The sequence below is a fragment of the Hippocampus bargibanti genome, linkage group LG07 (genome assembly GCF_051943395.1).
Source record: "Hippocampus bargibanti isolate YZ-2025 linkage group LG07, ASM5194339v1, whole genome shotgun sequence".
NCBI classification, from domain to species: domain Eukaryota; kingdom Metazoa; phylum Chordata; class Actinopteri; order Syngnathiformes; family Syngnathidae; genus Hippocampus; species Hippocampus bargibanti.
Genome location: NC_142740.1, coordinates 19,281,858 through 19,309,324, shown reverse-complemented (window position 1 = coordinate 19,309,324; position 27,467 = coordinate 19,281,858). Strand labels below are relative to the sequence as shown.

At 41.3% G+C, this 27,467-nt stretch overlaps 1 protein-coding gene across 1 annotated transcript in view; it reads right to left on the bottom strand.

Moving 5' to 3' along the window:
- fbn3 (fibrillin 3) overlaps positions 1–27,467 on the bottom strand; it is a 74,011-nt gene that overhangs the window by 10,388 nt on the left and 36,156 nt on the right. The window contains exons 7-48 of the mRNA XM_089000319.1: positions 25,831–26,028; positions 24,637–24,762; positions 21,285–21,410; positions 17,924–18,076; positions 16,723–16,986; positions 15,850–15,993; positions 15,552–15,671; positions 15,352–15,477; positions 14,914–15,036; positions 14,509–14,784; positions 14,379–14,432; positions 14,161–14,286; positions 13,359–13,484; positions 13,088–13,207; positions 12,002–12,139; positions 11,809–11,859; positions 11,600–11,725; positions 11,290–11,514; positions 10,295–10,420; positions 10,084–10,212; positions 9,846–9,971; positions 7,492–7,617; positions 7,292–7,414; positions 7,081–7,206; positions 6,844–6,969; positions 4,779–4,901; positions 4,555–4,677; positions 4,347–4,472; positions 4,140–4,262; positions 3,900–4,022; positions 3,640–3,801; positions 3,378–3,446; positions 3,024–3,149; positions 2,815–2,940; positions 2,590–2,739; positions 2,438–2,509; positions 2,020–2,145; positions 1,817–1,942; positions 1,433–1,558; positions 1,230–1,346; positions 241–369; positions 45–164 (exon numbers count right to left, since the gene is read on the bottom strand). Of these exons, the coding sequence (XP_088856445.1) occupies positions 45–164; positions 241–369; positions 1,230–1,346; positions 1,433–1,558; positions 1,817–1,942; positions 2,020–2,145; positions 2,438–2,509; positions 2,590–2,739; positions 2,815–2,940; positions 3,024–3,149; positions 3,378–3,446; positions 3,640–3,801; positions 3,900–4,022; positions 4,140–4,262; positions 4,347–4,472; positions 4,555–4,677; positions 4,779–4,901; positions 6,844–6,969; positions 7,081–7,206; positions 7,292–7,414; positions 7,492–7,617; positions 9,846–9,971; positions 10,084–10,212; positions 10,295–10,420; positions 11,290–11,514; positions 11,600–11,725; positions 11,809–11,859; positions 12,002–12,139; positions 13,088–13,207; positions 13,359–13,484; positions 14,161–14,286; positions 14,379–14,432; positions 14,509–14,784; positions 14,914–15,036; positions 15,352–15,477; positions 15,552–15,671; positions 15,850–15,993; positions 16,723–16,986; positions 17,924–18,076; positions 21,285–21,410; positions 24,637–24,762; positions 25,831–26,028 (5,571 nt within the window). The remainder of the gene's footprint in view (positions 1–44; positions 165–240; positions 370–1,229; positions 1,347–1,432; positions 1,559–1,816; positions 1,943–2,019; positions 2,146–2,437; positions 2,510–2,589; positions 2,740–2,814; positions 2,941–3,023; positions 3,150–3,377; positions 3,447–3,639; positions 3,802–3,899; positions 4,023–4,139; positions 4,263–4,346; positions 4,473–4,554; positions 4,678–4,778; positions 4,902–6,843; positions 6,970–7,080; positions 7,207–7,291; positions 7,415–7,491; positions 7,618–9,845; positions 9,972–10,083; positions 10,213–10,294; positions 10,421–11,289; positions 11,515–11,599; positions 11,726–11,808; positions 11,860–12,001; positions 12,140–13,087; positions 13,208–13,358; positions 13,485–14,160; positions 14,287–14,378; positions 14,433–14,508; positions 14,785–14,913; positions 15,037–15,351; positions 15,478–15,551; positions 15,672–15,849; positions 15,994–16,722; positions 16,987–17,923; positions 18,077–21,284; positions 21,411–24,636; positions 24,763–25,830; positions 26,029–27,467) is intronic.

Sequence of the window (27,467 nt, the reverse complement as noted above, 5' to 3'; positions counted from 1 at the left end):
CAAATGAAGGCAAGAAGATGATATTGTTCTCATTTGCTTCTTACCAATGCACTGGTCATTCTGCACTTCGTAGCCCGGAGGACAAATACATCGGAAGGATCCATCCAAATTTTGACAGGTTCCCGGGGAGCACGTGCCAGGTAGACTCACACACTCGTTGATATCTGGAGTGAGGGGAAAATTATGCTTGAATATGAAAAATAGAAATTGAGCTGCATAGAATTTATGAATCAGACTTACCCATACAGTTTTTCCCATCAGGTGTATTCTCATAACCTTCGTGGCAGAGACATTGGAAGGAACCCATTCCGTTGATGCACTGCCCATTCCTACACACTTGACCCTGCAGAGCGCTGCACTCGTCGATGTCTGCCAAGAGAACATTTGTGGGTTCACTTTTCAATATTTAAAGTAAAGCCTGAACAATATGGATTTTATTATATATATTATTATTTTAATGCTGATCCCATGTTTAGCATCCCAATCACCAATAATTTTTTGGTTTCTGAAATAACTATATCAGGAATATAAATACTTCTTTTATGATCCTTCCAGTATAGCAGCAAGGAAGGGAGATTATATGACTATGATAGATTAGATTAGATGAGCATTTATTTGTCTCACAGTAGAGACATTTACATTTAACAGCAGGAAAAACAAAATACAGGAGCTGCTGTAAAGGCAGACACTTTCGCGGTGCCATCTTGAAGTAAAAAAAAACTTTTTTTCAATAATCTTTCTTGTCTTATTTGCTTTAAATATGGAAGAACTCCTGTTTTTTTGGGGGGTGGCGGCTTTAATGTGATTAATTTTTACCTATGCTATAATGTTTAAATGTGGTAAAACAAACAAACAAACACATCAGCTGATTTTTACTAACGACAATGCTAAGCTTGCATACTAAATTGTGACCATACTTTGAAAACTCAATCCTATTTTGAAACTTTGTTTTTTTTTTTGAATAATTTATTGCAAACATGTAAAAGTACAATACAGTATAATATGTTATATTCTGCCAAAAAAATTGAAACAAACAACATTATCAGCCTGAATATAAATCATTTTAAAGAATCTGTGTTGTCTTACTTATCGCAAGGTAAAGCAACTGCTATATTTTTGTATTATTTATTGTGTCTGATCTGATCGTATGGTCACTATCAATTCGAACCACATCAGCTAAAAACGAAATTAGAGAGTCCATGTCTTGTAATGTGTAATCCATGCCATACCCATGCAGTCATTGTTGTGCGTGAGCTCGAAGCCAGGGAAGCACAGGCAGTTGTAGGACCCCACTGTGTTTTTACAGGTACCGTTGCCACATGGCTGTCTGTCGCACTCATCAATGTCTACAAATACATCAAATGTCCATATTGAATTGAGCAATGGGAAAACAAAGCGATCATCAGAATGGTTGTGAATCATCCTCTCTCACCCATGCACATCGTCTGGTCTGCGGTCGCCTTGAAGCCATTGTGGCAGAGACACCGGTAGCTGCCTTGGGTATCAATGCACTCTCCGTGACTGCACACGTTGGGAATCTCCTGGCACTCGTTGCGGTCTGACAGAACCAAAGGAGAGAATGAAGTCAACAATGTTACAAACACTTTCTTAGAAAGCTAGACATGTTAACAATTTTTGGATTGAACAAAGTGTGGAAAAACGGATTTGCAGAAATGGTCAATGCTGCTACTAAATATTAGAGTAACTTATTGAGATGAACTGTTGGTTTAGCTTCCCGTTAATCACCCTTTTCAACACTTTCTTAAATGCTGCTGTTGAATGAACGGCATTTTTTTGTGCAAGGGCAAACACTCACCCAAGCAGGCGCCACTCGGGGAGAGTTTGAACCCTGGGGAACACTCGCAGCGGTAACTGCCCGGAATGTTGATACACTTGGCGTTACGCTGGCACAGGTTGTCCCCACTGTTACACTCGTCAATATCTGTTCGGACACAAATGAAAGATCAACATTAAATATGGGCGCGATTGTTTTTTCTGGATTTTTTTTGAAATGGTTACCTTCACATATGAGCAGGATGTTATTGTAGCTGAAGCCCATTGGACATTCACAACGGAAGCTTCCAATCTGGTTGATACAAACGCCATTGGCGCAGATACCGGGAATCTCCCTGCATTCATCAATATCTGCACATAATGACAACAGAGGATAGTTACATGGATATATATCAACTAAAGTGGCTTTTTTACATATCCAATCGTATGTACACACATATGTACATACAATAGGAAATGCATGTGCCTTTGCTCAGAATATGCACATACCAGCTCACAAGCAAGGTTTTGCTATTGCATTACTACCCTCTGAATGGCTAAATTGCACTTAACAACTTGTGGGTTTATAATCTTGTGACTAGAATGTTATTTTATTTTATTTTATTTTATTTTATTTTATTTTATTTTGAAAGTTATGATTTACCAATGGGCTTTCCAGTATGGATGTCAATGATGAAGCCAGGGGCCTGGTTACCACAAAGTAACTGATACTCAGCTGAAACACAAAAGAATGGGTGGAACATTAACGGAAACGACTTTTAATTGTTTCTCAGAGAGACAATTTTGTTGACTCACAGGTAGCGGGCGTTGGGCAGGCCTCGCAAGGTTTGTTCCAGGCCTTGCCTACATTGTAGGCACAGCAACACATCTTCTTGGTCATGTTGAACGACAGCTCATTCTCGCAAGTGTCGTTAAAGTTGCGGTAACATACGCTTTTCCTCATGTCTGAAATTCATAAACAGAACGGAATCAGCACAAAATTCTGCCCACCCACCATCCCCAATAAAAGATGTCACTTACCCATGCAGTTGTTTCCTCCATTGACCTGCATGTACTCAGGGGGACACACGCAGGTATAGTTGCCCAAAGTATTGTAGCAGGTACCAGGTCCGCAAATCCCAATGTGGGTGGTACACTCATCAATATCTACAAGTTAAGAAAGGTGGGGGTGCAGTTAGTAGAAGCTGAAATAAAAAGTGACGGTCATCATTGGTTATGAATGTTCTTACCTTCACAGATGCGAGTCTCCTCATTGAGATAATAACCTGCTGGGCACTCACACTGGAAGCTACCAAAGGTGTTGACACAGTTTCCACCCTGGCAGAGGCCTGGAAGCTCCTGGCACTCATCAATATCTAGAGAATTAGATTAGATTAGCCTTTAATAGTCTCACAGTGGAGAAATTTACGTTTCAAAGCAGAAAAATGATGACAAGAAGAGCTAAGGAAAAGAAGAAGTAGAAAAATAAAATACAGGAGCTGCGGTCAAAGCAGCCACTCTTGTGGTGCCATCTTGAATGAATGAATGCAATACTGAATTGTTCCAAATAGAAGTAAGAAAGAAAATAAAATTGAAGCTTTTACCTTCTAGGATGACGGTAATGGGGTTGGGTCTGAAACCCTCTCCTCCGGGGCAAAGAGTCCGATATTCGGCTGATGAAAAAGCAAAGCTTATTGTGCATTCTGCTGAAATTTACTGGAGCAAGATATAAAAATGTAGCTGGCCACATTAGGTTTAATACAAAAATTAGATCAAAAATAATGTAAAGTGTAATAACTGTAATAATAATCTTAACTTTCAAGATCAAAACCCCAACCAAATAACAGATCAGGAAGTTGTGCATACTCGAGTTTGGAGCAGGACAAAGTTCGCAAGGGTTTCCCCAGGCTCCTCCCAGTGAACAGCAACAAGAAGCTCTGGTCACACCCACTCCAATCTCAGCACTGCATGAGATTCCTCCATCGCCCCGAGCAAGGATGTCGAGGAAGCAATTGCCCACACGGGTATCTGTGTCATAGATATCGTGAAAAATGTATTATGTAAAAAAAAAAACATTCAATGCAGAGTTTAAATGGATTAGTAAAAATAAGGTGACGTTGCCTCACCTACACAACCGACACCAGTTGGGTTGAGCCCAAAGTCAGCCGGGCAGTTGCACAGGTAACTTCCAGGAGTGTTGACGCACAATCCGTTGATGCAGTTCACTGGATCGGCACACTCATTGATGTCTGCGGTACACAATGGCATAAAAAGCGTATTCTCATGGACCACCTCGACTTGAAAATCCGACCTCTGTGTATGAAGGGGAAAAAAAATGCTTATTTTGTTGCAGCCTTGACGCTAACCTGTGCAGTTTCCTCCACTCCGATCTAGTTCATAACCGTCATCACAAACACAGCGGAACATTCCCGGAAGGTTCTGGCATGTTCCAAACACACAGATGTTCTGGAAATTACATTCATCGATATCTGTGGGGAAAGACCAGGGAATTAAAAAATCTCATGTTCATCACAAATAATGCCACTGAGATAAGAAATGATGAAGGTGTGGACCTTGACAGGCTTTGCTATCCTCTGTTGGGGTGAAGCCCATCTCACACTCACAACGATAACCCCCAGGAGCATTGAGGCATTGTCCGTTTTCACACAGGTTGACATTGTCTGCACACTCGTCCATGTCTGGGGTACAATAGAGCAAGGTCAGTTCTGATCGTTATTGGGAATGGGAGGGGGTAAAGTGGGGTGGGAGTGTTAGTCCTACCAGAGCAGGAAAAGCCATCTCCATTGAAGCCCTCCTTGCATGTGCATCTGTAGGATCCTGGCGTATTGACGCAGTCTGCATTCAGGTTGCAGTTGTGATCCTCTGCGGCGCACTCATCCTGATCTACATGAAGAATGATAGATTCTCAGTAAAGATTTGGCTAGTTGCTTTATATTTACATGTAAAAGTGGTCAGATTGGAATGGAAATGGAAAATACACTCACCGATACACTTAATACCATCTCCTATCCAGCCATCCCGGCACCGACATTTGAAGCTTCCGGGAACGTTGATACATGCAGCATGCATGTCACAGTTATGAGCCCCAATCTCACATTCATCAATATCTGCAAATATATTCAACAAGTGTTATAAACAATATTCATTGACATGATAATCATTTGAATGAATGAAATGAATGAAAGTGTGTGATCATGTTTACGCTTTGGTTCATGTTAAATGATTACCCAATTTTCCTCACTTACAAAGCGCATCTAAAAGCTGACAGTGCGCCCTGTAATCCTATGCGCCATATAAATGGCATTACTGCTTCTTTATATTCTCAATTGAGTGTGCATGTGCTATCTAGTGGTGATTATTAGCAGGAACCAATTATAACCTACGAGGGTCTCCCCGACACAAATTGACATGTGGCTTCACCAAGACACACTAGTGAGCTCTGTGCAGCCATCATGAAATGAAGCTAATACCAATTGCAAAGTTATACTGACTAAATAAAGGAAAAAGGAGACAAGAAATACTCCGAAGGATATTGAGCCCCTGGTGGATGTGAGCCCACGTTTGTGTGCCTTTTTGATGATGAAATTCTCTTCATAACTTTTGTGTTTCATTTATTGTTTTGTCATGCCTTTTGTATTTATGTTTCATATTCATGCTTGTGACCAGTTGTGGATTTGATTCAGCTGTAGCAGTTATGAAGTTTCTTTGTAAATAACGCTGTACTGTATTGTATTGTATTGTATTGTATTGTATTGTATTGTATTGTATTGTATTCCTTTTAGCGTAGCTTATTCTAGTGGATACATAATGCAACTGCAACCACTATTGCAGCTTGGCCACGTGGTGCAAGGACAACAATCTTCGTCTGAATGTGGAGAAGACGAAGGAGATTGTTGTGGACTTCAGGAGAGTGCGCCCCAGCATGCTCCACTAACCATCGACGGTGCTGCAGTGGAGAGAGTGAGCAGCACCAAGTTCCTGGGAGTGCACATATCCGAAGACCTGTCCTGGAGCCACAACACGGCATCAAGGGCCAAGAGATCCCACCAGCGCCTGTACTTCCTCCGCAAGCTCAAAAGAGTTGGAGCCCCGACCCCATCACGACCTCCTTCTACCGCGGTACCATAGAGAGCATCCTGACCAGCTGTATCACCGTGTGGTACGGCGCCTGCACTGTGTCCTGCCGTTAGACTCTGCAGCGCATCGTGAGGACAGCTGAGAAGATCATCGGTGTCTCTCTCCCCCCCCTTCAGGACATCTACAACACCCGCCTCACCCGCAGAGCCATCCGGGTCGCTGGCGATCCCACACACCCCTCCCACAGCCTCGGTAGGAGACTGCGGAGTCTCCGAGCCAAGACCAGCAGGCTCAAGGACAGTTTCTGCCACCAGGCAGTCCGGAGACTCAACTCCCTCCCAGCCCTGCCCAGCCTGCCCCTTCCCACTGCCACACTCACCGAACTCTGAGTACACGCTACATGCTGTACGATCACCCTGAACTCTATTTTTTGTTCTTTCTCATTTTTTTTCTGTAACACCTCGCTTCAACCCTTTTTTGTTGTTTGTTTTTGCATTACTACATTACGTCACTTTACATACGTCACTTCCTCACTTTACATATGTCACTACCTCACTTTACATACGTCACTGCCTCACTTTCCAGACGACACTACCTCACTTTACATACAGAAATTACATGTATTGTCTGTTGTCAATTGTATGTCTTTTTAGCCACGTTATAAGTGCCTTGCATGTCTTGCACGCTGGGTCCGAGAGGACATTAATTTCATCTGTGCTGTATGTCATGCATATTAGCATATTTGACAATAAAGCTGACTTTGACTTTTTGACTTTTTCTATTCTACATGTCTGATAATGCAGTGTGTCCAATACATGACAACAGTTTTATAATAGGCCATTCAATGAAGATGTGATTGATAATCGGAAGCACCTTATAGTGCAGAACATACGATACATATTCTCTGTGTATCGTTGGTATTGGAGATGTGTGTGCACATGTGTGTGAGGGGGTGTGTCGCTGCGTGCACACCAGTGCATCCAGTAGATCCCTTCTTGACAAAGTATCCAAGCTGACAATGACAGATGAAGGAGCCTTTGGTGTTCTCACAGTCGCCGTGGAGACAAATATTTGGGTTCAAATCACACTCGTTCACATCTGTGCGTGTATAAATGGACACAAGGAAAACATGTGATTTTGGCTCTGAAATGATGACTGAAATAGAATCCCATCCTGAGAAAGATTTAAGTCATTTTTTTTTCTTCTCACCGATGCAGGTCCTCATATCCATGGAAGCCATAAAACCATCATAGCACAGGCAGCGGTATTCCCCTGGAATGTTTGTACACTGGCCTCCGTCGCAGATGTCTGGCGTCTCCTCGCACTCATCGATATCTGATCACAAAGTAAGATAGTTTACAATCTTCAATTGCAGACTAAAAGCAGGAGGCAATAGTGAGAGAGGGGTGCATTTGTTTACCCGAACATGTCCTAAGGTCTGGCATGAGAGCGTAGCCTTCGCTGCAGCTGCACTCATAGCTGCCCTCTGAGTTGGTGCAGTGAGTCTCACATCCTCCATTCATGATGGTGCACTCATCAATATCTAGATAATAGATTGAATATAGAATGACACCAACATCACGATAATGATAATCAAATTGTGGACTAGTATGCACTCACCGACGCAACCCTGTCTGTCCGGTGTGGCCTGGTAACCGGTGTCACATGAACACTGGTAGGTTCCCGGCATGTTGACGCAGTGGCCGTTCTTACACAAGTTGTCACTCAGCTGGCACTCATTCACATCTGTTAGGAAACAAAAATGAGGTGATTCCATTCCATTGAATGTGGATCTTCTATGTTTTTGGATCTTCAGAGTTCAGCTGCCATGTTAATCAACGCTGCACATGTAACTTAGACAATATTAGCAGAGGAACTGTCTATGAAATCAATTAGATATTAAATTTGTCCTTAAGTTTTACAACTCGGCCATTTAATGACGTCAGCATTTTTCCATGTTCTGATTGGTTTCTTGGTGCATGTTAACAGCCAACGTCAACAAAATGTCGGGATTGAATACATTCCGACAATTAATTTTCAGCATGTCTGGTGATAATTTTGAATCATGTTACTAGATAAATATCGATCTTGAACTAATTTAGAACATGAATGTGGTAAAGTTGCATGTTATGTTATGCTTTTGTTTTGCATTGATGTTGTATACAATTGTGTTATGATTGATGTGGTTTTAAAGGACAACCGACGTCTCCGGACAAGTTGTGTCCATAATTTGTAAAATGGCTTCAAATGACTTCTACTGAGCGTATTTTAATAAGATTCCACCGCATATACAGTAAAGTCTCGTTATATCGATATTCAAGGGAGTCCGAAAAAATATCGATATAACCGGGACTATCGATATATCCGACCCTGTTTGCATGTAATTTGCTCCGTGCGTGCATAGAAATAGTATCGATATAACCGGGACTATCGATATATCCGATATCGATATAACGAGACTTTACTGTAGCTATATTTTACGTTTTAAGACTTGTGCTGAATATTCAGGAAGTCTTGTTTTTGAGTTGGTGACGAGTCCGTACGTGACGTCACTAAAGGAACGCCCTGGCTGGAAAAAAAAAATGCATTGTAGCGGTCCTTCCATCACGTCAATGTATTTTGCTGTAACGTTTGGTCTGGGGACCTCGTGTTGCACCCAAAAGCCGACAGAAGAGGGCTTCCAAGCTCCATATAAGGAATTTATCAGCCTGTGGAAACTGAGGTGGCCACAGGAGGTCGCCATTTTGTGCCTCTTTTTCGGTGAGACATTTCCCCTCAATGTTGCCTCAAAATGACAGGGAATAACTTCTTTAATCGATTGCAAACATGTATGCTTTCCTCTTCAGAACTATTTGAATCATATTCATAACTGTATGTGTAACAAGAAAGCATATCCTCCGAATCTGAAGCCATTGTTTTGATTCTCCAGTTATGCAAGACGTCTTGCAGTGACGTCACGAACTGGGGGCGGGACTTTCTGAAAATGGCCAATTCGCAGCTCAATTTTTTGGGAGATTTTGGACACTTTAAGTCATTTTTATTGGTGTTTTGCATTTGAATAAAAATATCATACTGCATTTTTTGGGTATTTTAGATGCTATAAAACGTTTTTCTGATGTCAGTTAATAAACAAAAAAATGATGTCGGTTGTCCTTTAAGTGGAAAAAGATGGGTACATTGTCCTTGTTGAATGTCCCAGTGCGGAATTTGGACCATTTATCCTTCATATCCAATGCAGAGGCAACATATGAAAGATGCATATTTTTAATCTAGTAGACAGAATATGAATCATGTTTAGATTGTGTAACAGATGTTAACAGCAGAGGGGTTGCAATGTGCACTAAAAGTGCTGATTAGGTGCCAATAACTAATATTAGAAAGCTATTTAGAAAAAAAAAACTATGACATTATTCTATTTTTATGTTTACCAGTTCAACACAATGTCAAGTTGTGAGCCAAACAAAATGCAATTGGCGAAAACATTTTTAATTTTGTTTTGTTTTGAGGTGATAACCTCAATGAAATCATTGAAATGAATCAAAATTGAGCTTTATTACACCAGTCAAGGTCAGTAATGTGTTCATTGTTTTTTTTCTATCTTCAGATGCTTACTGCAAAAACTTCTCAACTAATTTTCACAAAGAGGCCCAGAAAGAACATTGCAAAAAGTTATTGTAAATTAATATCTTTTGTGACATAGTCCTCTAAGTCCTCTTGGACAGCGTCTAGCCTCCACTGAATAACAGTGTCGTAAATTAAAATTTCCTTTGCTTTTGTATTGGGGTTTATCGGATTAGGTTGGTGTAACTATTGTATAAGGACAAACCTGAAAATGAGGGAAAAGTGATACCCAGCTAATGGTCCATGACCAACAAAGAGCATATGTAATATTTTTCTCCATTTGCAGTATGGGCATAAAGGCGCCCGACATGCTATTTTTTTTTTTTTTTTTTCACAAGGCAGAAAAGCCGTACCTTCACAAGCGGATCCATCGGGGCTGAGTGTGTGTCCTGGGGGGCATTCACACTCATAACTGCCTTCAGTGTTGAGACAGGTCCCGCCGCGACACAACAGGGGGTTGCGCTCGCACTCGTCAATGTCTGCCAGTCGTCACAAAGAGAAGAGAGAGAGGACAAGATTGATTAAAATGTAGGCAACCCTTTCTTCCTCAAAAGAAGGCCAGAGACCGCATTGCTAATGAGTGTGACTTACCCATGCAATTCTTCATCATCATAAAGCCGCTCTCGTAGCCGTCAAAGCATTCACACTCAAAACTGCCAGGAGTATTGACACATGTACCGTGACCACACAGGTCCGGGGAGATGCGACACTCGTCGATATCTAATGGACAAACATGGTATTAAAAAGAGCTGTACAATTTTTGTCCTTTGGATAATGGGTCTATTCTTTCATGTTCATGGACCTGTGCAGTTTCTTTCCTCGGCCGTCAGAGCAAAGCCACTGTTGCAGCGACATTTAAAGCTTCCAATGGTGTTACGGCAAGTTCCATGAGTACACAAACCATTGAAAACTTTGCACTCATTCACATCTGTGGGAAACACGGAGACAAACATCCAGCATTTTAGACTTGTCTGTGTAAGCTCTCAGTCGTACAGGAGTGGTCCATCGATGAACAGGTTTCTTCAGCCGTCATCTGTACTTCTTTAAAGATGTCGGACGTTTCGCTTCTTATCCAGGTTGGGGGGAGCAGGGACCTATCATAGCAGTGTCCGGCACCGCCATGTCTGGACAGTAGGGATATATATATACATAGGGCCGATACTACCAGTAAGACTTTGGTTCGCTGAAGAAACATCTTGGATAAGAAGCGAAACGTCCGACACCTTCAAAGAAGTACAGATGACGGCTGAAGAAACCTTTTCATCGAAGCATGTTAGATTATAATAAAACAGGAAACATCCATAACTTCAACTCATTCATTGCCAGATGTGCAAAGATGTGTCCACTCCAGTGCCAGGGTTTTTATAATTTTCACTCAAATTGCAGGACCCATAGAATATTGATTTTTAGTACTACATAAAACATTCAAAGTCACATAAGAAACCTTACATTATCTTCTTTAATCATAAAAAAAGAGTTAATTCCTAAATTATATGGGTCTGGTGTTATCTTGAGCTTAAAATGGGGGTGGCTGTACAAAAAGCAAATGCTGCCCCCTCGTGGGAGGGAAAAATATTGTCAGAGGTATAACCAGCGCTTTATGGGCACCCCCCTCAAGAAAAAAAACGGTAAGGGCAGTGAATGAGTTAACCCAATTTTGCTCCTTGATCAAATAGATTACATCCATATAGGCGTTATGAATTAATGAAATAAATGAGGATACAGTACTACATACTTGCTACTGAAATATTTTCCAACATCTTTTGAGAGTATGGCTGACAGTGGTTCTAAGTTTACCTTTGTAAAAGGGCCTGCCAGTTAGGATGTCCCTGTTAGCAAAACCAGGGCCTCTTGGACAGATGGCTCGGTACTCAGGCGAGCTGGCTTTGGGACATTCTTCACAGTCTACACCCCAGGCGGCACCCACAGAGCAACAACACATGTCCACTCGGTACCGCCCAGGCAGAGGCTCTCCACACTCATCCTCGTGCCACTTCATGTAGCACAGCTCACTGCGCATATCTTGCAAAATTAAAAAAATGTGGTCAAGTCATTAGAACTTTTTGTTTTAGGGCTTTGGCTCTTATGGAATGTGTGATCCTCTTACCCACACACGTGCGCCCAGTACTGTCCAAAGTGAGGCCCTCGCCACACTCGCAGCGGAAGGAGCCTTGCGTGTTCACACAGCGGCCATTTGCACACACTCCAGGGAACACCTCACACTCGTTAATGTCTGGAGGGAATTAATATCAAGGTCCATTTTAGGCCACAGGGATCAACTGATTATCTATTCATTGGATGGTCTGTTGTTTTTACCTTCACAGACAAGGCCCTTCATGCGAGCGAATCCTCGTGAACAGGCCGTGTCTACTCACAGAAATTATAATCACAAATCTGATATAGAGACCTCATTTTTGTCATATAGATTTTGTCCTCTGGGTATTATATATAGTTTTTACTGCTCTACACAGTCTGCACTAAAGGTCATCATTTAAAGGTAATCACTGACCAATCTTGCAGCGTTCACAAGGGCTTCCCCAGGCTGCTCCCAATGTAGAACAGCACTCAGACTTAAGTGTGGCCCCATTGATGTTCACCTCACAGCGGTTGTCTTGTATTGTCAGCCAACAAGTACTCTTCATGCTATCTGCGGGGTCAAAGCAGAACATACGAAATGGCAGTTGTTCATGATAGATGGATAGAATCATAGACAGAGGGACGGACGGACAGACAGACAGAGAAAGAGAGACAGACAGACAGACAGACAGATAGATAGATAGATAGATAGATAGATAGATAGATAGATAGATAGATAGATAGATAGATAGATAGATAGATAGATAGATAGATAGATAGATGGATGGATGGATGGATGGATGGATGGATGGATGGATGGATGGATGGATGGATGGATGGATGGATAGATAGATAGATAGATAGATAGATAGATAGATAGATAGATAGATAGATAGATAGATAGATAGATAGATAGATAGATAGATAGATAGATAGATAGATATTGGAGAAAGACGGCAGTGACTCTTTTCTCACAAGACCACACAAACAGCAAACTGCAATTTACTTTCTACGTCATCTTTACGGATGAGTGACGATCCCTCAAATTAAAATAAGATAAAGTATGAACCAAAAGCAACAACATTTATAGTTCTCTGACAGTGGCAGCTCATGCAAATTTTAGTACGGTGTTTATCCTATGACTAATTCTACCTTCCATTTCCAGCAGCAGCAAGGAACTTTCCAAAAATAACAAAGCTCCGAACAAGCAAAAACTCTCCATGGCAGACAGAATATTGTACATGCCAACTTGAAGCTTTGTCTGAGTGTATCGTGTAACACAGTGTGGAACCAAGGTCAAGCGTAAATAGTTATACATCTATACATTAATAATAAATAATGATAAAGAAATAAATGAATCAGAAAATAATAAATTCTAAATCTGTTTTTTCTTTCCAGAAACTTTTTAACTTTGTCCATCAATCCATTTTGAAGATAAAATGCCTTCCTTGTGCACACAAATGTGTCAATTTTTCAGTAGTTCAAAGTATAGAACCACTTTGCAGTCAGGATGCCTTACCCACACAGATGGTGTTTGTTGAGTCCAGCTTGCTCCCATGGGTGCATTCACAGTTGAAGGACCCGATCACATTGCGACAGACCCCATTGATGCACGGATTGGAGTCGCATTCGTTGATATCTGGAACACATAACACCTGAGGTCAGCAATGTAGATCGACATATTTATAGTGGAAACTAGGTCACATTCTTTTGACCTTAATCAAAAGCAGATGCCGGGGTGCATGTTTTTGTTAGCGTGTGTGCATGTTGGTGTGTGTGAATGTGTTCACCTTCACATGTCTCGGAGTCTGGTTTGAAGACAAAACCTTTTGGGCAGGAACATGTGTATGAGCCAGGAGTGTTTCTGCACAGGCCATTGTCACAAAGTTGGCGGTTGACTAGGCACTCATTGATGTCTGAAAAAGAGAGTAAGATGAATAAACAAACAAACAACTAAATACACAAATAAACAACTAAATAAATAAACTAACTAACAAATAACAATATATATTGAAATATTTAGATGTGCATATATATATATATATATATATATATATATATATAAAAATCCTCGTCTCACCCACCATGGGTGGTGTCTGACCACCATTTCAGCTCGGGTCCTCTACCAGAGGCCAGGAAGCTTGAGGGTTCTGCGCAGTATCCGTGCTGTTCCCAGCACTGCGCTTTTCTGGACCGAGATATCCGATGTTGTTCCCGGGATCTGTTGCAACCACTCGTCGAGTTTGGGGGTCACTGCCCCGAGTGCTCCGACCACCACAGGCACAACTGTCACCTTTACCTTCCAGGTTCTCTCCAGCTCCTCCGATATATATATATATATATATATATATATATATATATATATATATATATATATATATATATATATATATATATATATATATATATATATATATATATATAAATCAATGGGTTGCCACAGCAAATCAGTGTCCTCATCCGCATGTTCGTTTTGGGCAAGCTTTTACGACGGATGCCCTTCCTGACACAACCCTCTGTATTTATCCAGGCTTGTAATGTTAAACACTACTAAAAACAAAGAAAAACACAAACAAACAAACAAAAACTCACCAATACAATTTTTGCCGCTGGTGTCTGACTCATAGCCGATGTTACAGATGCAGCGGTAGCTTCCTCTCAAATTCTCACAAATGCCGTTCTGACAAATATCCGGGTCCAGAGCGCACTCATTGATGTCTGGGTGAAAGTTGATAGAAACAGGTTTACAGTGAGCGGAGTGGGGAGTGTTTCTTTGTTTTTTGCGCAACACTAACGACCATCATACTGACCTCTACCATCAGCCGTGATGCCGATCCCACTGCTGCACACAGCCTGAAACTCAGCTGGAAGATCACATATATAGTTGAAATTGACACATTTCAACAATTGAGAAACGTAAAATGCCATTCTGATTTCTACCTGAGTTTCGAGAGGGACATGGGTGGCAAGGTTCCCCAAATCCATGTTCGGGATTGGCACAACAGCACTCTGATTTAGTCACCGCTCCTGGGAAAGGCCGTGAGCATGTGCCCATCTTTATGGCTCCATAACAGGTGGTCCTCATGTGTGTGTCCACACACACTCTCCCATCTACATCAATGGCCAGACCAGGTGGGCACTCGCAGCGGAAGGAGCCCTCCGAGTTGATGCAGCGGCCATTCATGCAAATTCCAGGCGTTAGACACTCATCAATGTCTATTGGAGAAAAGGAACGTCAATCACAATTCTCATGGCTTGAGTCTGTAATTTGACTAGAAAGTATCAATCTGAGTGCCATCATCTATTTCAGATCTCAATTTCTAATCTCAAAATACATAAACATACCAGTGCAGTAGCGTCCATTTGGTGCCAGGGCGAAGCCGGGCTTGCAGATGCACTTGAAGCTGCCGTCCTCATTGATGCACATGCCATTCAGACACATGTTGGTGGTGGCACATTCGTCGTGATCTGGAGGAGACCACAAAGAAAGTTAAAAAGACACATCATAATATTAATAATAATAGTGATAATACTAATCCTAATTTCATTCAGGGAAAATGTAATTTGGGCGTGTCGAAGCAACATATGACATTGTTAATAGACTTGAAAAATTTAGTCCTGCTCTTCAAGCTGCAACTCAAGTCTAAAGTGACAGATGATCTTCTGACATTTTCTTTTTGCGCATTCAATACTTCCCTCCCTCACCCATTTCAACTTTTCTGCTGTAGATTGCAAATGTCCATATTGTGGGACTATTAAAGGCTTTCTGATTCTGATTCTTACCAATGCAGTTCTTGCCATCGGGTGTGAGCTCAAAGCCAGCATTGCAGATACACTGGAAGCTTCCCTCGGTGTTGACGCAGCGTCCATTGCGACACATGACCCCATTGACAATACACTCGTCAATATCTACACCGCAGAAATAATCATATTAACACATGTTTAAAGTTGAATGAAGATGTATTTATTTTTTCACTACATACCAATACAAGCTTGCTTAGTGGGTGTTCCCTGGTATCCTTCATGACACTTGCAGTGATATGACCCTGGTGTGTTGACGCAGTCGCCATTGATGCATGGATTACTTATACATTCATCAACATCTACAAAGATAAGAGAAAGCAAACTAAATAACAGATTCCCAATTTAGCAGGCAATGCTGCAAGTATCATATAATTTATGTTGAAACTTAATGAAATGAAACTGACAGAAGGTGGCAGTACTTTGCCGTGGTACTATGCACGGTGGGGAGGAAAGGGGGAATACGTATATGTCACTTACCAATGCATTCTCCACGGACATCCTGCTTGTAGCCCATGTTGCACTCACAGCGATAGCTTGTGGGTGTGGGAATGCAGCGTCCATTCAAACACAAATTGGTGAAATGCTTGCAGATGTCAATAGTGTCATTCACAGTGACAGTGCCTGAACAGATACAAAACAGAAGAAGGAAAAGAAACCAAGCCCCCAAAAATGTTCATTAAAAATGAGAAGTACATGGGCCAATCCAGAATTAGATTTTGTCTCCCAACACCCCCCATATCATTTCATATAATCAACGCATAAATGACAACTGCAGCTATCTTAAGACAAAGTACAACAATTAAAATGATTTTGAACTATTTTTGTGTGTCGCCCTTTGGTGGACAACATATCTAAAATCTAAAAGATGAAAAAACTAAAACATAATTTTGGGATGTAGTTTTCTTGACATCTTCATTTTGTGATTGTTAAAACTTTGTGTGACACATTTTTAAGTAGAAGTAAAAGCAAACGTTGAAATGAATATATGAATGAAACAAAAATATAAATATCTTAATTGTTGATTGTTTAAAAAACTGAAACCAAAACATCCCGCGATATTTTCCAATATCAAGGTCATAAAGTGCCTGAGTATCTGTAACCAGGTTGCGCCAAAAACAGCCAACTGAACTGGATGAATTAAAGTATATGATAGTTTAGAACCAGTGTTTCTTGAAAACACAAATGATGAAATATATGGTCAATTTTTCCAGAATGTTCATGCCAAAATTCTCCTCCAGTTCTGGAATGGTTCACTTATTTCCCCTGTGTGCAAATATTCTCGGATCAAGTCCTATTTGTAGTGTCCCATTTCAATCAACACATGATTGACTAGTGACCAGTCTAACTCACCTATTTGGTGATGGGTCATAAGTCCCCCGCCGTTCCCTCCAAAGGTTCCACCATTGCCGCCAAAACTACCCCCATTCCCTCCAAAACTCCCGCCATTGCCGCCAAAGCTTCCACCGTTGCCTCCGAAAGCGCCTCCGCCATTGCCGCCGTTCCCATTGTGAATACTGGGAAACTTGGGTCCGTAGCCATTGTTGCCAGGGAAGTATCCGTTGGGATAGCCGTGTCCTTGAGGAACGCCCACGATACATAAACGACGGAACTCGTCTGTGAAATAAAGAAGAAGAGAGAAGGTAAATACCGGAGGATCAGAAATTGTTTTTTTTTGTTTATTTATTTATTTATTTATTTATTTATTTATTTATTTATATCCATATATTTATTTATATCCACGTCTTCTTTTCCTTTCGGCTTTTCCCTTCAAGGGATCGCCACAGCAAATCAGTGTCCTTCATCTTTAGAGGTTTGATCCGCATGTTTGTTTTGGCCAAGCTTTTACGTCCTTGTATTTATTTATATCCGTTTTTTAATTTATATGCATGCACTTATTTATTTGTTTGTTTATCTCTGTCTGTATGTATGTATGTATGTATGTATGTATGTATGTATGTATGTATGTATGTATGTATGTATGTATGTATGTATGTATGTATGTATGTATGTATGTATGTATGTATGTATGTATGTATGTATGTATGTATTTATTTATTTATTTATTTATTTATTTATGTGCATTATAGACTAAGATCTCACATACACAGCAAATCCACAAAATGACAAAGATCTCACACAGATATTTTTCGATGATAGCTGTCGGCCCTAATTCATGAACATTGTTTTTTTTTTGTTTGCCTCTTATGTCGGGGTATGTTGTGTTAGATTATTACCTTCACCAGGCACAAAGCCTGAGGCAAGAGGGGATGTTTGCCCTTTGCATTTCTTTCCTGTCAAGAACTACAATTTCCATGATGCAGAAGGATTGTTCAAACAACAAACAAGCAGTTTTGTTTTTGTGCAGAACTGTTTCATACATCATTTATAATTGTGAAAACCCCGCCAGTGTTGACGATCTTAATGGAGGTCTGCACTCTTGTGAGTGTCATTTTAGTTTTGCTTTCTCAAGCATTTCATTCACTTGTGTAAACTTTCGATTTTTCGTGGAATGTAAAGGATGTAAACATTACTTATGTGTGTTTACACTCACCAGACCCCCTCACGGGGCACATCTCCGGAATCTGTCCCAAAGCCCAACAGCGGCCAGTGTCGCAGCAACATTGCATTTTGTTGTACTGGCCAGTCAGCTCAGCAGCACATCTACCATTAGCCAATGCAGAGAAACACGTGCCCACACGCTGGTCTGTGATGAGATTGGACATGTAGACAATTAGATGTCATTATATAAATATGTGGATAAAATGCAAATTAATATTTAACAGAAGTTATTCATCATTTCTTTCACGTTTTTTACTGTAAAATTTTAGACACAGCTTTATGTTTATCAGAAAAATGATTGAGCAGTCGTCTTAAACTGTGTTCGATCGCACCTCAGGGTTCCGGTGAATCAGTCTCAGGGGTTCGCCGGAGATCCTACCATGATATCATCCGACTCAAGATATCATTTATTTATGACCCAGTTAGCCGTCACTGACTGCAAATGATCACATTTTGCCAAGTTGAGCAACTCTCGCCTTGCACCAGTAAAAATGAAGGAACACATCTCAAATCATGTTTTTACTTGTTATTAACTCATTCACTGCCAGACAATGTTCAAATGTATCTACTCCAATACCAAGGTTTTTGTCATTTTCACTGAAGTTGCAGGACCCACATAAATATTGAGTTTTAGGACTACATAAACATTCAATGCAGCGTAAGAAATCTTCTGTCTACTTTCATCACAAAAAGAAAGTTTATTTCGAGCTGACTTGGTTGTTATCTGCATTGAATGTGGGGGCAGCTGTACAAAAGGCAAATGCTGCCTCCTCATGGGGGGAAAACATTTCCAGAGGTCTGACCGAAGCTTGAAATGCACCCCCCAAAGAAAAAACAAAACCCAAACAAATTCTGGGATGGCGCTTTGCGTCATGCGTTTCAATTACTGAATACATTCGGGAATGGCAGTGAATGAGTTAAGGGTTCGGTACCTCTAACAAGGTGAAGAACCACTGCTAAAGAGTATGTGAAATTGGCCCACGCTGGGCTAGTCATGATTACAGGTGTCCAAGACCATGTCTGGAGTGTAGGAAAAAAAACAGTGGCTGCGGGTGTGGTCAGAGATTTAACAGATTGCAAACTTCACTTACAAAAGGGCACTGTGTTTAACCTCAGCTAATAATACGAGTATTTTTCCCGCCATGCCACTGGATGACACATGAAAAGCTTTCTGGTAATAGCTGCTTTGAAAAACAGAAGCGCCAAGGCAGATGGATGCCCTGTGCGCTCCATGGTGGGTGGGGAGGAAGTTCTTTTATGAGTTGGCAGTCGAGAAAGGTTGCCTGGGGTCTCGACTAACTGCTAGCATCCAAGGGGCCTCGCGGAAAAAAAGAAGATGGGTCTTATTTGGATCAATTGGACAGGTTCAGGTCAGTAGGCCAAGAGTTCAACGAGCATGCGCAGATGAAGAAAGCAAGTGGGGAAGGGGATTGTCATATCCCTTGGAAATTTCTATATAAAAGGGAGAGAAGGAAAAGTTAAGCAGTCTTGAAGTATGGCGGGGCATGTTCGTAGGGCCCACATGTCGATTATCTCCCTCATGAGCCAGCAGTCTGGAATTAATCAGTTCCATGTGGAGTAATTCTTGCCAATTAGATCAGAACATTAGTGGGGCTCAGCAGTGTGTGGGAATGTTTGAATTCCACACGCGCTCACGAGCATCTGATACAGATACGCACGCGTGTTCTCATTTGCTTTCACGATGTGTACAAAGTTGACATGTGAGTTAAAACCTGTCAACATGTCACAGGACCGCTGGACAGCTGGAAGACTTGGATGGGATTTGTTGATGAGTATGACGAAGACTTTTAATTGGAACCAGGCGGCGGTTTACGTTGCGCCACGACGCCAGCATATGCTTTCATTTGAAGAGAGGTGTTTATAGAGCCGAACCGACTGGACGGATCTTTTTTCCCTGGCTTCAACCATGTGACAGGGCATTAGGCTCTGATTACCGTCACGCCCTCCCACCGGCCCCGACTGGCCTCCTCTATCACGGCATCCATGCGGGACATCCAGCGTGGACTGACTCACCACGCCGCCTCACCGCAGCCATTAATTCTTAAATTGGCCTTCTCATTTGGCATACATGCCAGGAAAAATAAAGAATTATCATACCATCTGACACACACACACACACACACACACACACACACACACACACACACACACACACACACACACACACACACACACACACACACACACACACACACATGCTTTTATCCTGCATTAAAAATTATCTCTCTTCAAATAGTCATTTTCTTTATTTTCATCTACATTTCTCTAAAAGTGCAAGTTCAAGTCAAGGTCGGCTGACTCAATTGACATCTTGTGACCAAACTCAAGCAGGGATCTTTTTGGATTTTTTTTACATGGCCTGTGATTCCAATTAGTTGAGTTAGTTGAGTTATTCCTTGTGTGTTCTACATACTTGGCAATAAAGATGATTATGATTATGATTATGATTATGATTCTGATTCTGATTCTGATTCTGATTCTGATTCTGATTCTGAAATACTCAATACTTGACTGCTGAACTGAGGTGGAGAAAGCTCGCTGTTGTTTGGGCATGACAACAAATAGGTGGGTGGGTGGGGCGGGTGGGCGTATGACCTCAGGCCTGGCTGATAACAAGAGACACGGTCCGACTATAGTGATGCTTCATGGAAGTAAAAGATTGCAGATGTCTAACAACATTGCGTCCACAGCTTTCTTTGAAAGACCCCTTACATGGAAAACCGTGCCTCTGTTTATCATTCATATTCTTACATCTCTGGTTCCAGTCAAAATGAGTGTTATTCCAAATTGTTTTTGATTCCCATTCCTCTCCAACATGTTTTCATTTAATGTCATAAATCAGATTGTTGAGAGGAGATCACATGACATCACTCATGCATTGCTACGTGTCTTTATCATATTAAAAACATTTAGTAACACATTGTGTGGAAACTAAATTGTGCTCATTGTGAGCTCTGTTCATGTGATGGCAAGGACAAAACTGACCCAAAAAAGGCTGCTCTTAATTCAAAAACAAACAACAAAATGGTGAACACACGTTACACAACGCATGATGCTTTTTTTCCAGCCTCAACGTAATGTTCCAAGCGAACACCTGGTTTGTTTGCTGTGATTGACTTGAGGAACACATTAACACCTGGTAATGTTTCATGGGGCGCGTCATTGAGGTATTCTGTGTATCTATGTCTCGCCAAATGAATGCTGTGGAAGGCGAAGAGTACACAAAAGTGCATTTGTTTTCAGGGCTGTCTGACTCACGCAACGGCTGATAGGATTCGCGAGCCAACGAACGAATGGAACGAGCCTTCGGAATGTGGCGCGGTGACACTTACCCACGCATCGTGAGCCATCTGTGCTGGAGATGTAACCTCGAGGGCAGGTGCATACGTAACTACCAGCTGTGTTGGTGCACTCGCCACCGTCGCACACACCGGGTAGGGTGCTGCACTCGTCAATATCTGAAACACATTTGGATCATTAGCCCGGTGGCATCATTGCCGACGTTAACTTTAACCCTCATATTATGTTGAAAAAAAATCACATTGATTATGTATGTTTCACTCATATGTAAAAATCCACACAAAACAGTGAAATAATAGGTGACATCAGCAACAACTGTTTCTGAGATGTTATAAACGTACTTGAAAAGAGAGAAAACATATTTTCTATCCCATTGGGATATTTTAAAATTCTTTTGAAGAAAGGAAAAGGAATGGATATACACTGCTTTTGTCAACACAAAAATGGAAATGGGTCAAATTGACCCCTTAACATAAGATGAGGGATAACTTACTGTTCGAAGAGAAATTTAAAAATACCAGTGTGCTCTGTTTTTTTTCTCTTTATATTTAGGTGGGGGACGGCCAGGGCAGTTCTTGCCTCAAATTGAGGAGGCATCCAGGGTGAATCTGAGTAGGATGCCTTGTGGATTACTCCCCGGTGAGGTGTTACGGGCATGTCCCACCGGCAGAAGGCAATGGGGATGACCCAGAACACGCTGGAGAGACTACTGTATGTAAACCAGCTGGCCTGGGAACGCCTTGGGATCCCCAGAGAAGAGCTGGAAGAAGTGACTGGGGAAAGGGAAGTCTGGGCTTCCCTATTAAAGCTGTCGCCCCCGCAAACCGACCCCAGATAATCATTACAAAATGGATGGATGAATGGATGTGTGTACATTCTCAGTCATGGAAATGTGTTTGTGTGTGTGTGTGTGCCTGTGTGTGTGTGTGTGTGTGCGTGCGTGTGTGTGTGTGCGTGCATGTGTGCGCATGTGTGTGTGTGCGCGCGTGCGTGCGTGCGTGCGTGTGTGTGTGTGTGTGTGTGTGTGTGTGTGTGTGTGTGTGTGTGTGTGTGTGTGTGTGTGTGTGTGTGTGTGTGTGTGTGGTGTGTGTGTGTGTGTGTGTGTAAGAAACAATGTCATGGAATCAAAGGGACGGATAAACCTACTCATTCCATACCACATTTCCACATCATAAAATATCGTTAAGCACAACAAAATAATCACTCTCTTATTGAAGTCAACAATTGGTGCATGATGTCATGTCAGTAATTATGTTGTAATTCTTCATACGGGATTAGAGCTGGAAACACAAGGCTCCTCCAATATACAGCCACTAATTCAATTAATGTTCCATATAAGAGAAAGAAGAACTCCATAAACCCCAAATGGAATTGCAATAACCTCTGAGACTACCAAAAGCATCATTGCTGAAGGGGCCCACCTATGTTCGGTATGCTTTAAATGACTATTATTCACCGAGGGCCTGGCTCGAACAGTTCTTGTTGTTTCATGCGGGGAAACCCAAACTGAAATTTGACGCTGTATCAGATTGTTGTGTTGTGTTCCACTCATTTATACGCCTGTGCAATTACTGCACCGCTGTGGGGTATAATTACAGATTGTGTGCCCGTGTGGTTCATGTGACTTACATTTCACTATTTCCTGTCAACCACGCTACACGGAGAAAAGGGGAAACCTTTGAATTAATTAAGGCATCTGGCATGAACCAGACTCCTGGGTTCACCCAAAATATTCATTCATCACACTGAGAAGTTTAGGACAATTAGATGCTTCTAAATTTGGAATACGGGTTATTTCTGGTCCCACATGGCCGCGTGCACAAAACAAGAGGGGTGGATCTCCTTTCAGAGTACTTTTAATGCACTATGTTTTTCCTTTTAAGTTGAAATACTACTTTTACTCAGGTAGTATGCACAAACCCACAGAGAGGCGTAGTTTTCAAAGTCACTTATTATATAAAATATGGGCTCAGCCTACATTATCCTTAACTTATAGTTAGGTTCCAAATCAGCTTCAACCTGAATAAGGAAAAGCAGTGTAAACAAATTAACGATATTGACTATGAAAAAAAAGAGCCTGTGTGGTGAAAAATGTTGACATTTCAGTACAAGAAAGACCTCTACTTAGAAATTTGATTAACATCGAAGAGACTCTCCCGGCCTTTGTTTGCGTGTGGAATAATTGTAACGTGAAATATGAAAGCAAACTGCAGTTTGTCTGACCGACTGCGACCTGTGTGGGAGTTTTTTGTTATGCGCTTCAAAAGTAAACAGTGAAAAAACATATTTTTATACTGTTGGTATTATCTGGTAGTTGGTAGTATCTGAATTTCATTCATGTGCAATTGAAAAATGCAAAACTGTAAATCAAGGTTCCTCCCCACTGACAACAGTTTAGTCCTTCCTCTGGTGTGATTATTTTCAGGACTAATTTTTACTTTTATTTAGCTCATACTATTTTAAAGTAAAAGTACCCTTACTTGAGTAAATGTTTTGGTTGCCTTTCCCACCTGTGGTCCAATCTCATAAATAAATACATAAATAAAAAAACTTGTCCTATTTTAGAATTTAGAAGGGTGGAAACGATTAACCACAAAATGATGACCACTTCCACTTTCTATAGGTGCAAGGCATATGGTCGGTGCATGTGAATGAGGTATGTAATCGGAAACCTTTGTTCAATTTCTCCATTTTGCCTAGATTCATCTAATCCAAATAGGAAGGCAGCCAGGAGGCCGACAGTGATGGGAGTGTGGAACTTAAACATGTCCAAAGTATTTCTTTGTTCAAAAGCAACAGCTGGTAGGCAGCCAAATGACTGCACTTACGAAAGGGAAAATGTGTAAAAAAAAAAAAAAAAAGACAATGGTAAAGCACAGACTTTACACACGTAAAGGCAGAACATAAAAACCAGGTGCCAAAAACAGTCAGACACCCATATCCGACATATTAACAGCACTTCATCTAAATTGCCACAAAACGTCAGTCAGGCCCTCAAATTGTGTGCTATGGAAGGCGAAAAGGCACAATCATGGAGACCTGAACCAAAAGGTCCCATACTGATTGTTACTACTCAGATCATGTTATCTATCCAGCTATCCATCCAGCCATCCATCCATCTATGAGGAAAATATGCAAATTCCATATTGGAAGGCTGGACCTTGGATTCCTTGTTGTCTCGTCATTTGACTTGTATTTAGTTTCCTGGATTCTGTCACTCATGGTCAGATCGCTGTGTGTACCTGCTTGATTCTGGAACGTTTTTTTTTAAGTGACCCCGCAACTTTTTGTGTTACTATATTTTGCCTGCTTGCTTTTTGGCTCCCCTATCATCACGCATCACGACAAAAATAGCCCGATTGTGAAACTGATCCTATGACTCACCTTCACATTTATGGCTCTTTTCACTCTGACGGTGCCCCGCAGGACATTTGCACTCATAGGATCCCACAGTGTTGATGCAGTTACCACCAGCGCAAAGACCCGGTACAGCTTGACACTCATCCACATCTAGTGATAAAAAGACAGAAACTAATCAAAACAAGGTTAAACTTCCCCAGCTGTGAATTTCTGTGATGAAGCATCAAAAAAACATTTCCACAAAGCATTTCATGAGGCCATTTTGTCAGATTGTTGTGGCTTCTTGAAATATTTTACAATTGAAGTGTTACCAGAATGAGTAACGTCCAGCAGATGAGCTCCTTTGAACAGGAAACGGTTTTCTTAAATGTACAGTTTTCCCAGAATTCACAATGAGTCACTTTTCCCGGTATTGCTGATATGTCAGAAGGCGCGCACGTTGGGAAATGAGTATCACGACATGCATACACATTTTCATTAAGTAGATTTATTTCCCTCTTGACGCTCTTCAGAATCCAAAGACTCTTAAGCACGTGCAGTGGAGAAACTGCTTAAGAGGCTTTTTTTAGTCCACTCAACACATTCAACCTCTGCTCCATTTGAACACAACTCTGTGTGCTCTTCTGTGCCAGACACAGAGCGAGAATGTAGCCGCCAACACCCTGAATGCAGTCTGCAATGCACTCCTTACATTTGGATTCATGTATAAGGTGCAATAAACAAGAATCTGTTTAAACAACAGCGGGTTACAAAACACTATATGGCCAAAGCGTCCATATTTGAGTACATACAACTCTGGGTGGGCTGGACTTTTCCAAAACCTTAATCCCGCATGATGAAAGCATTTTTTGTTTGTCTTTGTCTTTGCTTAATTCGTTTCATATCACGAGTTTTCGAGCTTAAGCCTAGAGTAAAGCCTCTACAGTCAAATGACGCTGAACTGAAGTCATACAAATTACAGTTTGACTCCTTTGGGTAAAAAAAAGGTTGAATGTAAATGTTGAAATATAAATGTTGAGAGTAAGCTAAGTTATAATCACAGGGATGCCGATACTGACACTACTGATGCATAACATATGGCGACATACGTTTTCTCAGGACATAAGCATCCCGTGTACATGTAAACAGGTCTCCAACTTGTTGACATTGGCCTGGAGATGTTGCCGGGTGTTCAGTGGAGGTGACGACACATAATGATGAATGTTTGGGACATCTGACCTTGGCAAGCTCCGGTGCGGATGTTGGGGATGAAACCTCGTCTGCATGGGTGCGGCTGAGCGGGGCATTGCTCACAGGGGTGTCCCCACGCTCGACCAATGGTGGCGCAGCATAGTGTCTTGGTGCAAACGATTCCACTGAGCTGGCCCTGACACAACTGGTTGTTCACCTGCGTGAAACAAGGCCCGGTCCTGTAATCTGTTGAGGAACGGAGCAGAAACGATTGGTTAATCCTTGACATTTGATTGAATTATTATAACACTCTGAGTCAGTCCACTGACCACATCTGGTTCTGCCGAAGAAGATTATTTCGGGAGACTATGAGTTTGAGTCATTGATATTTGGCGGAGCAACACAGAATGACTCATTGAAGTTGAAACTAAACCTCACTTTGTTTCTTTTAAATTTTGGACCAGGAATTGAACCCAAAAAATAACAAACATTTACAAGTAGCCGCTTTCATTAAGACTCAACAAGAATGAGCTGGTCCTGGTATCTGGGCACCGGTTAACCACGACCCTGAATAGATGCATAAACATCTTTTCAGTACTCAACAATGGTTGCATTTAATAGAAAATGATATGACACAATGGACAGCTAACAGCAACATGTCAACATGTCCATATGACAGTCAGTCACTTTTAAATGCCACAATGGGACAATACATTTTCATTTGAGTCACGACAACACGTCAAATGCGATGCACGCGCTCCATGAGACAAACGTTAGTTCGACAGGAAGACAATATCATAAACAGTAGAGATAATAGAATGTAAGTAAAGAAAAAGGTGATCTCAGACTCAATCCATTATTTAGCAACACAAATGGTCTTTCCTTCAAGTATGTAGAGACCTTGGAAAGAAGAAGTTACAACTGTAGGGCCAGAGAAAACACATCTTACATTTTAAAACGACGGTATTGACACTGAGACTGCACGCTCGGCGGTTTGTCAAGTGAAATAAGGCAAAATAGAGCCGTCTGTTCCGATGTGATACATACAATGAGATGGAGGGATAAATCACAGTGGCGTCCTGTTGGAGTCAACACACCAATTGTCCTTAGCAGCTCGTGCTGCTCCATGAAAAGTGATCACATATGTGAGGAATATTTAGGATGAGGTACAAAAAAAGAACTGTGAAAAGTAGGTCAGAGTGAACATAGCTCCTGTAAAGTTCTACTTCTCATCCACCTGTCTTGTCTTAGACCACTTTAGGAATTCCTGCCGGCTGCATATGCTTCTATTTTATCTTTGCGAGATCTTTTTACTCCACTGAGCCTGTTATTATGAAGCTTTAGGTGGATTTCATTCTCAAAAAATATGTGAGCCATCCATCCGAGTTCTTTAATGTTCATCCTGTTCAAAAAAATCTATCAAGCTGAAACCCATCCCAGTAGACTGTGGTCTGGTATAAACACATACACACACAGACAAATAATAATAATAATAATAATAATAATAATAATAATAATAATAATAATAATAATAATAATAATAATAATAATAATAACTGAAGTGGACATTTTTTCATGTAATAGGTTGCATGGAAGGATTAACGTGTTCAGTTTTCTGTGTTGAGATTGAGAGAGTACGCCACACATAACTGGCCAAAACTGTCCCTCATAACTGATTTTCTCTC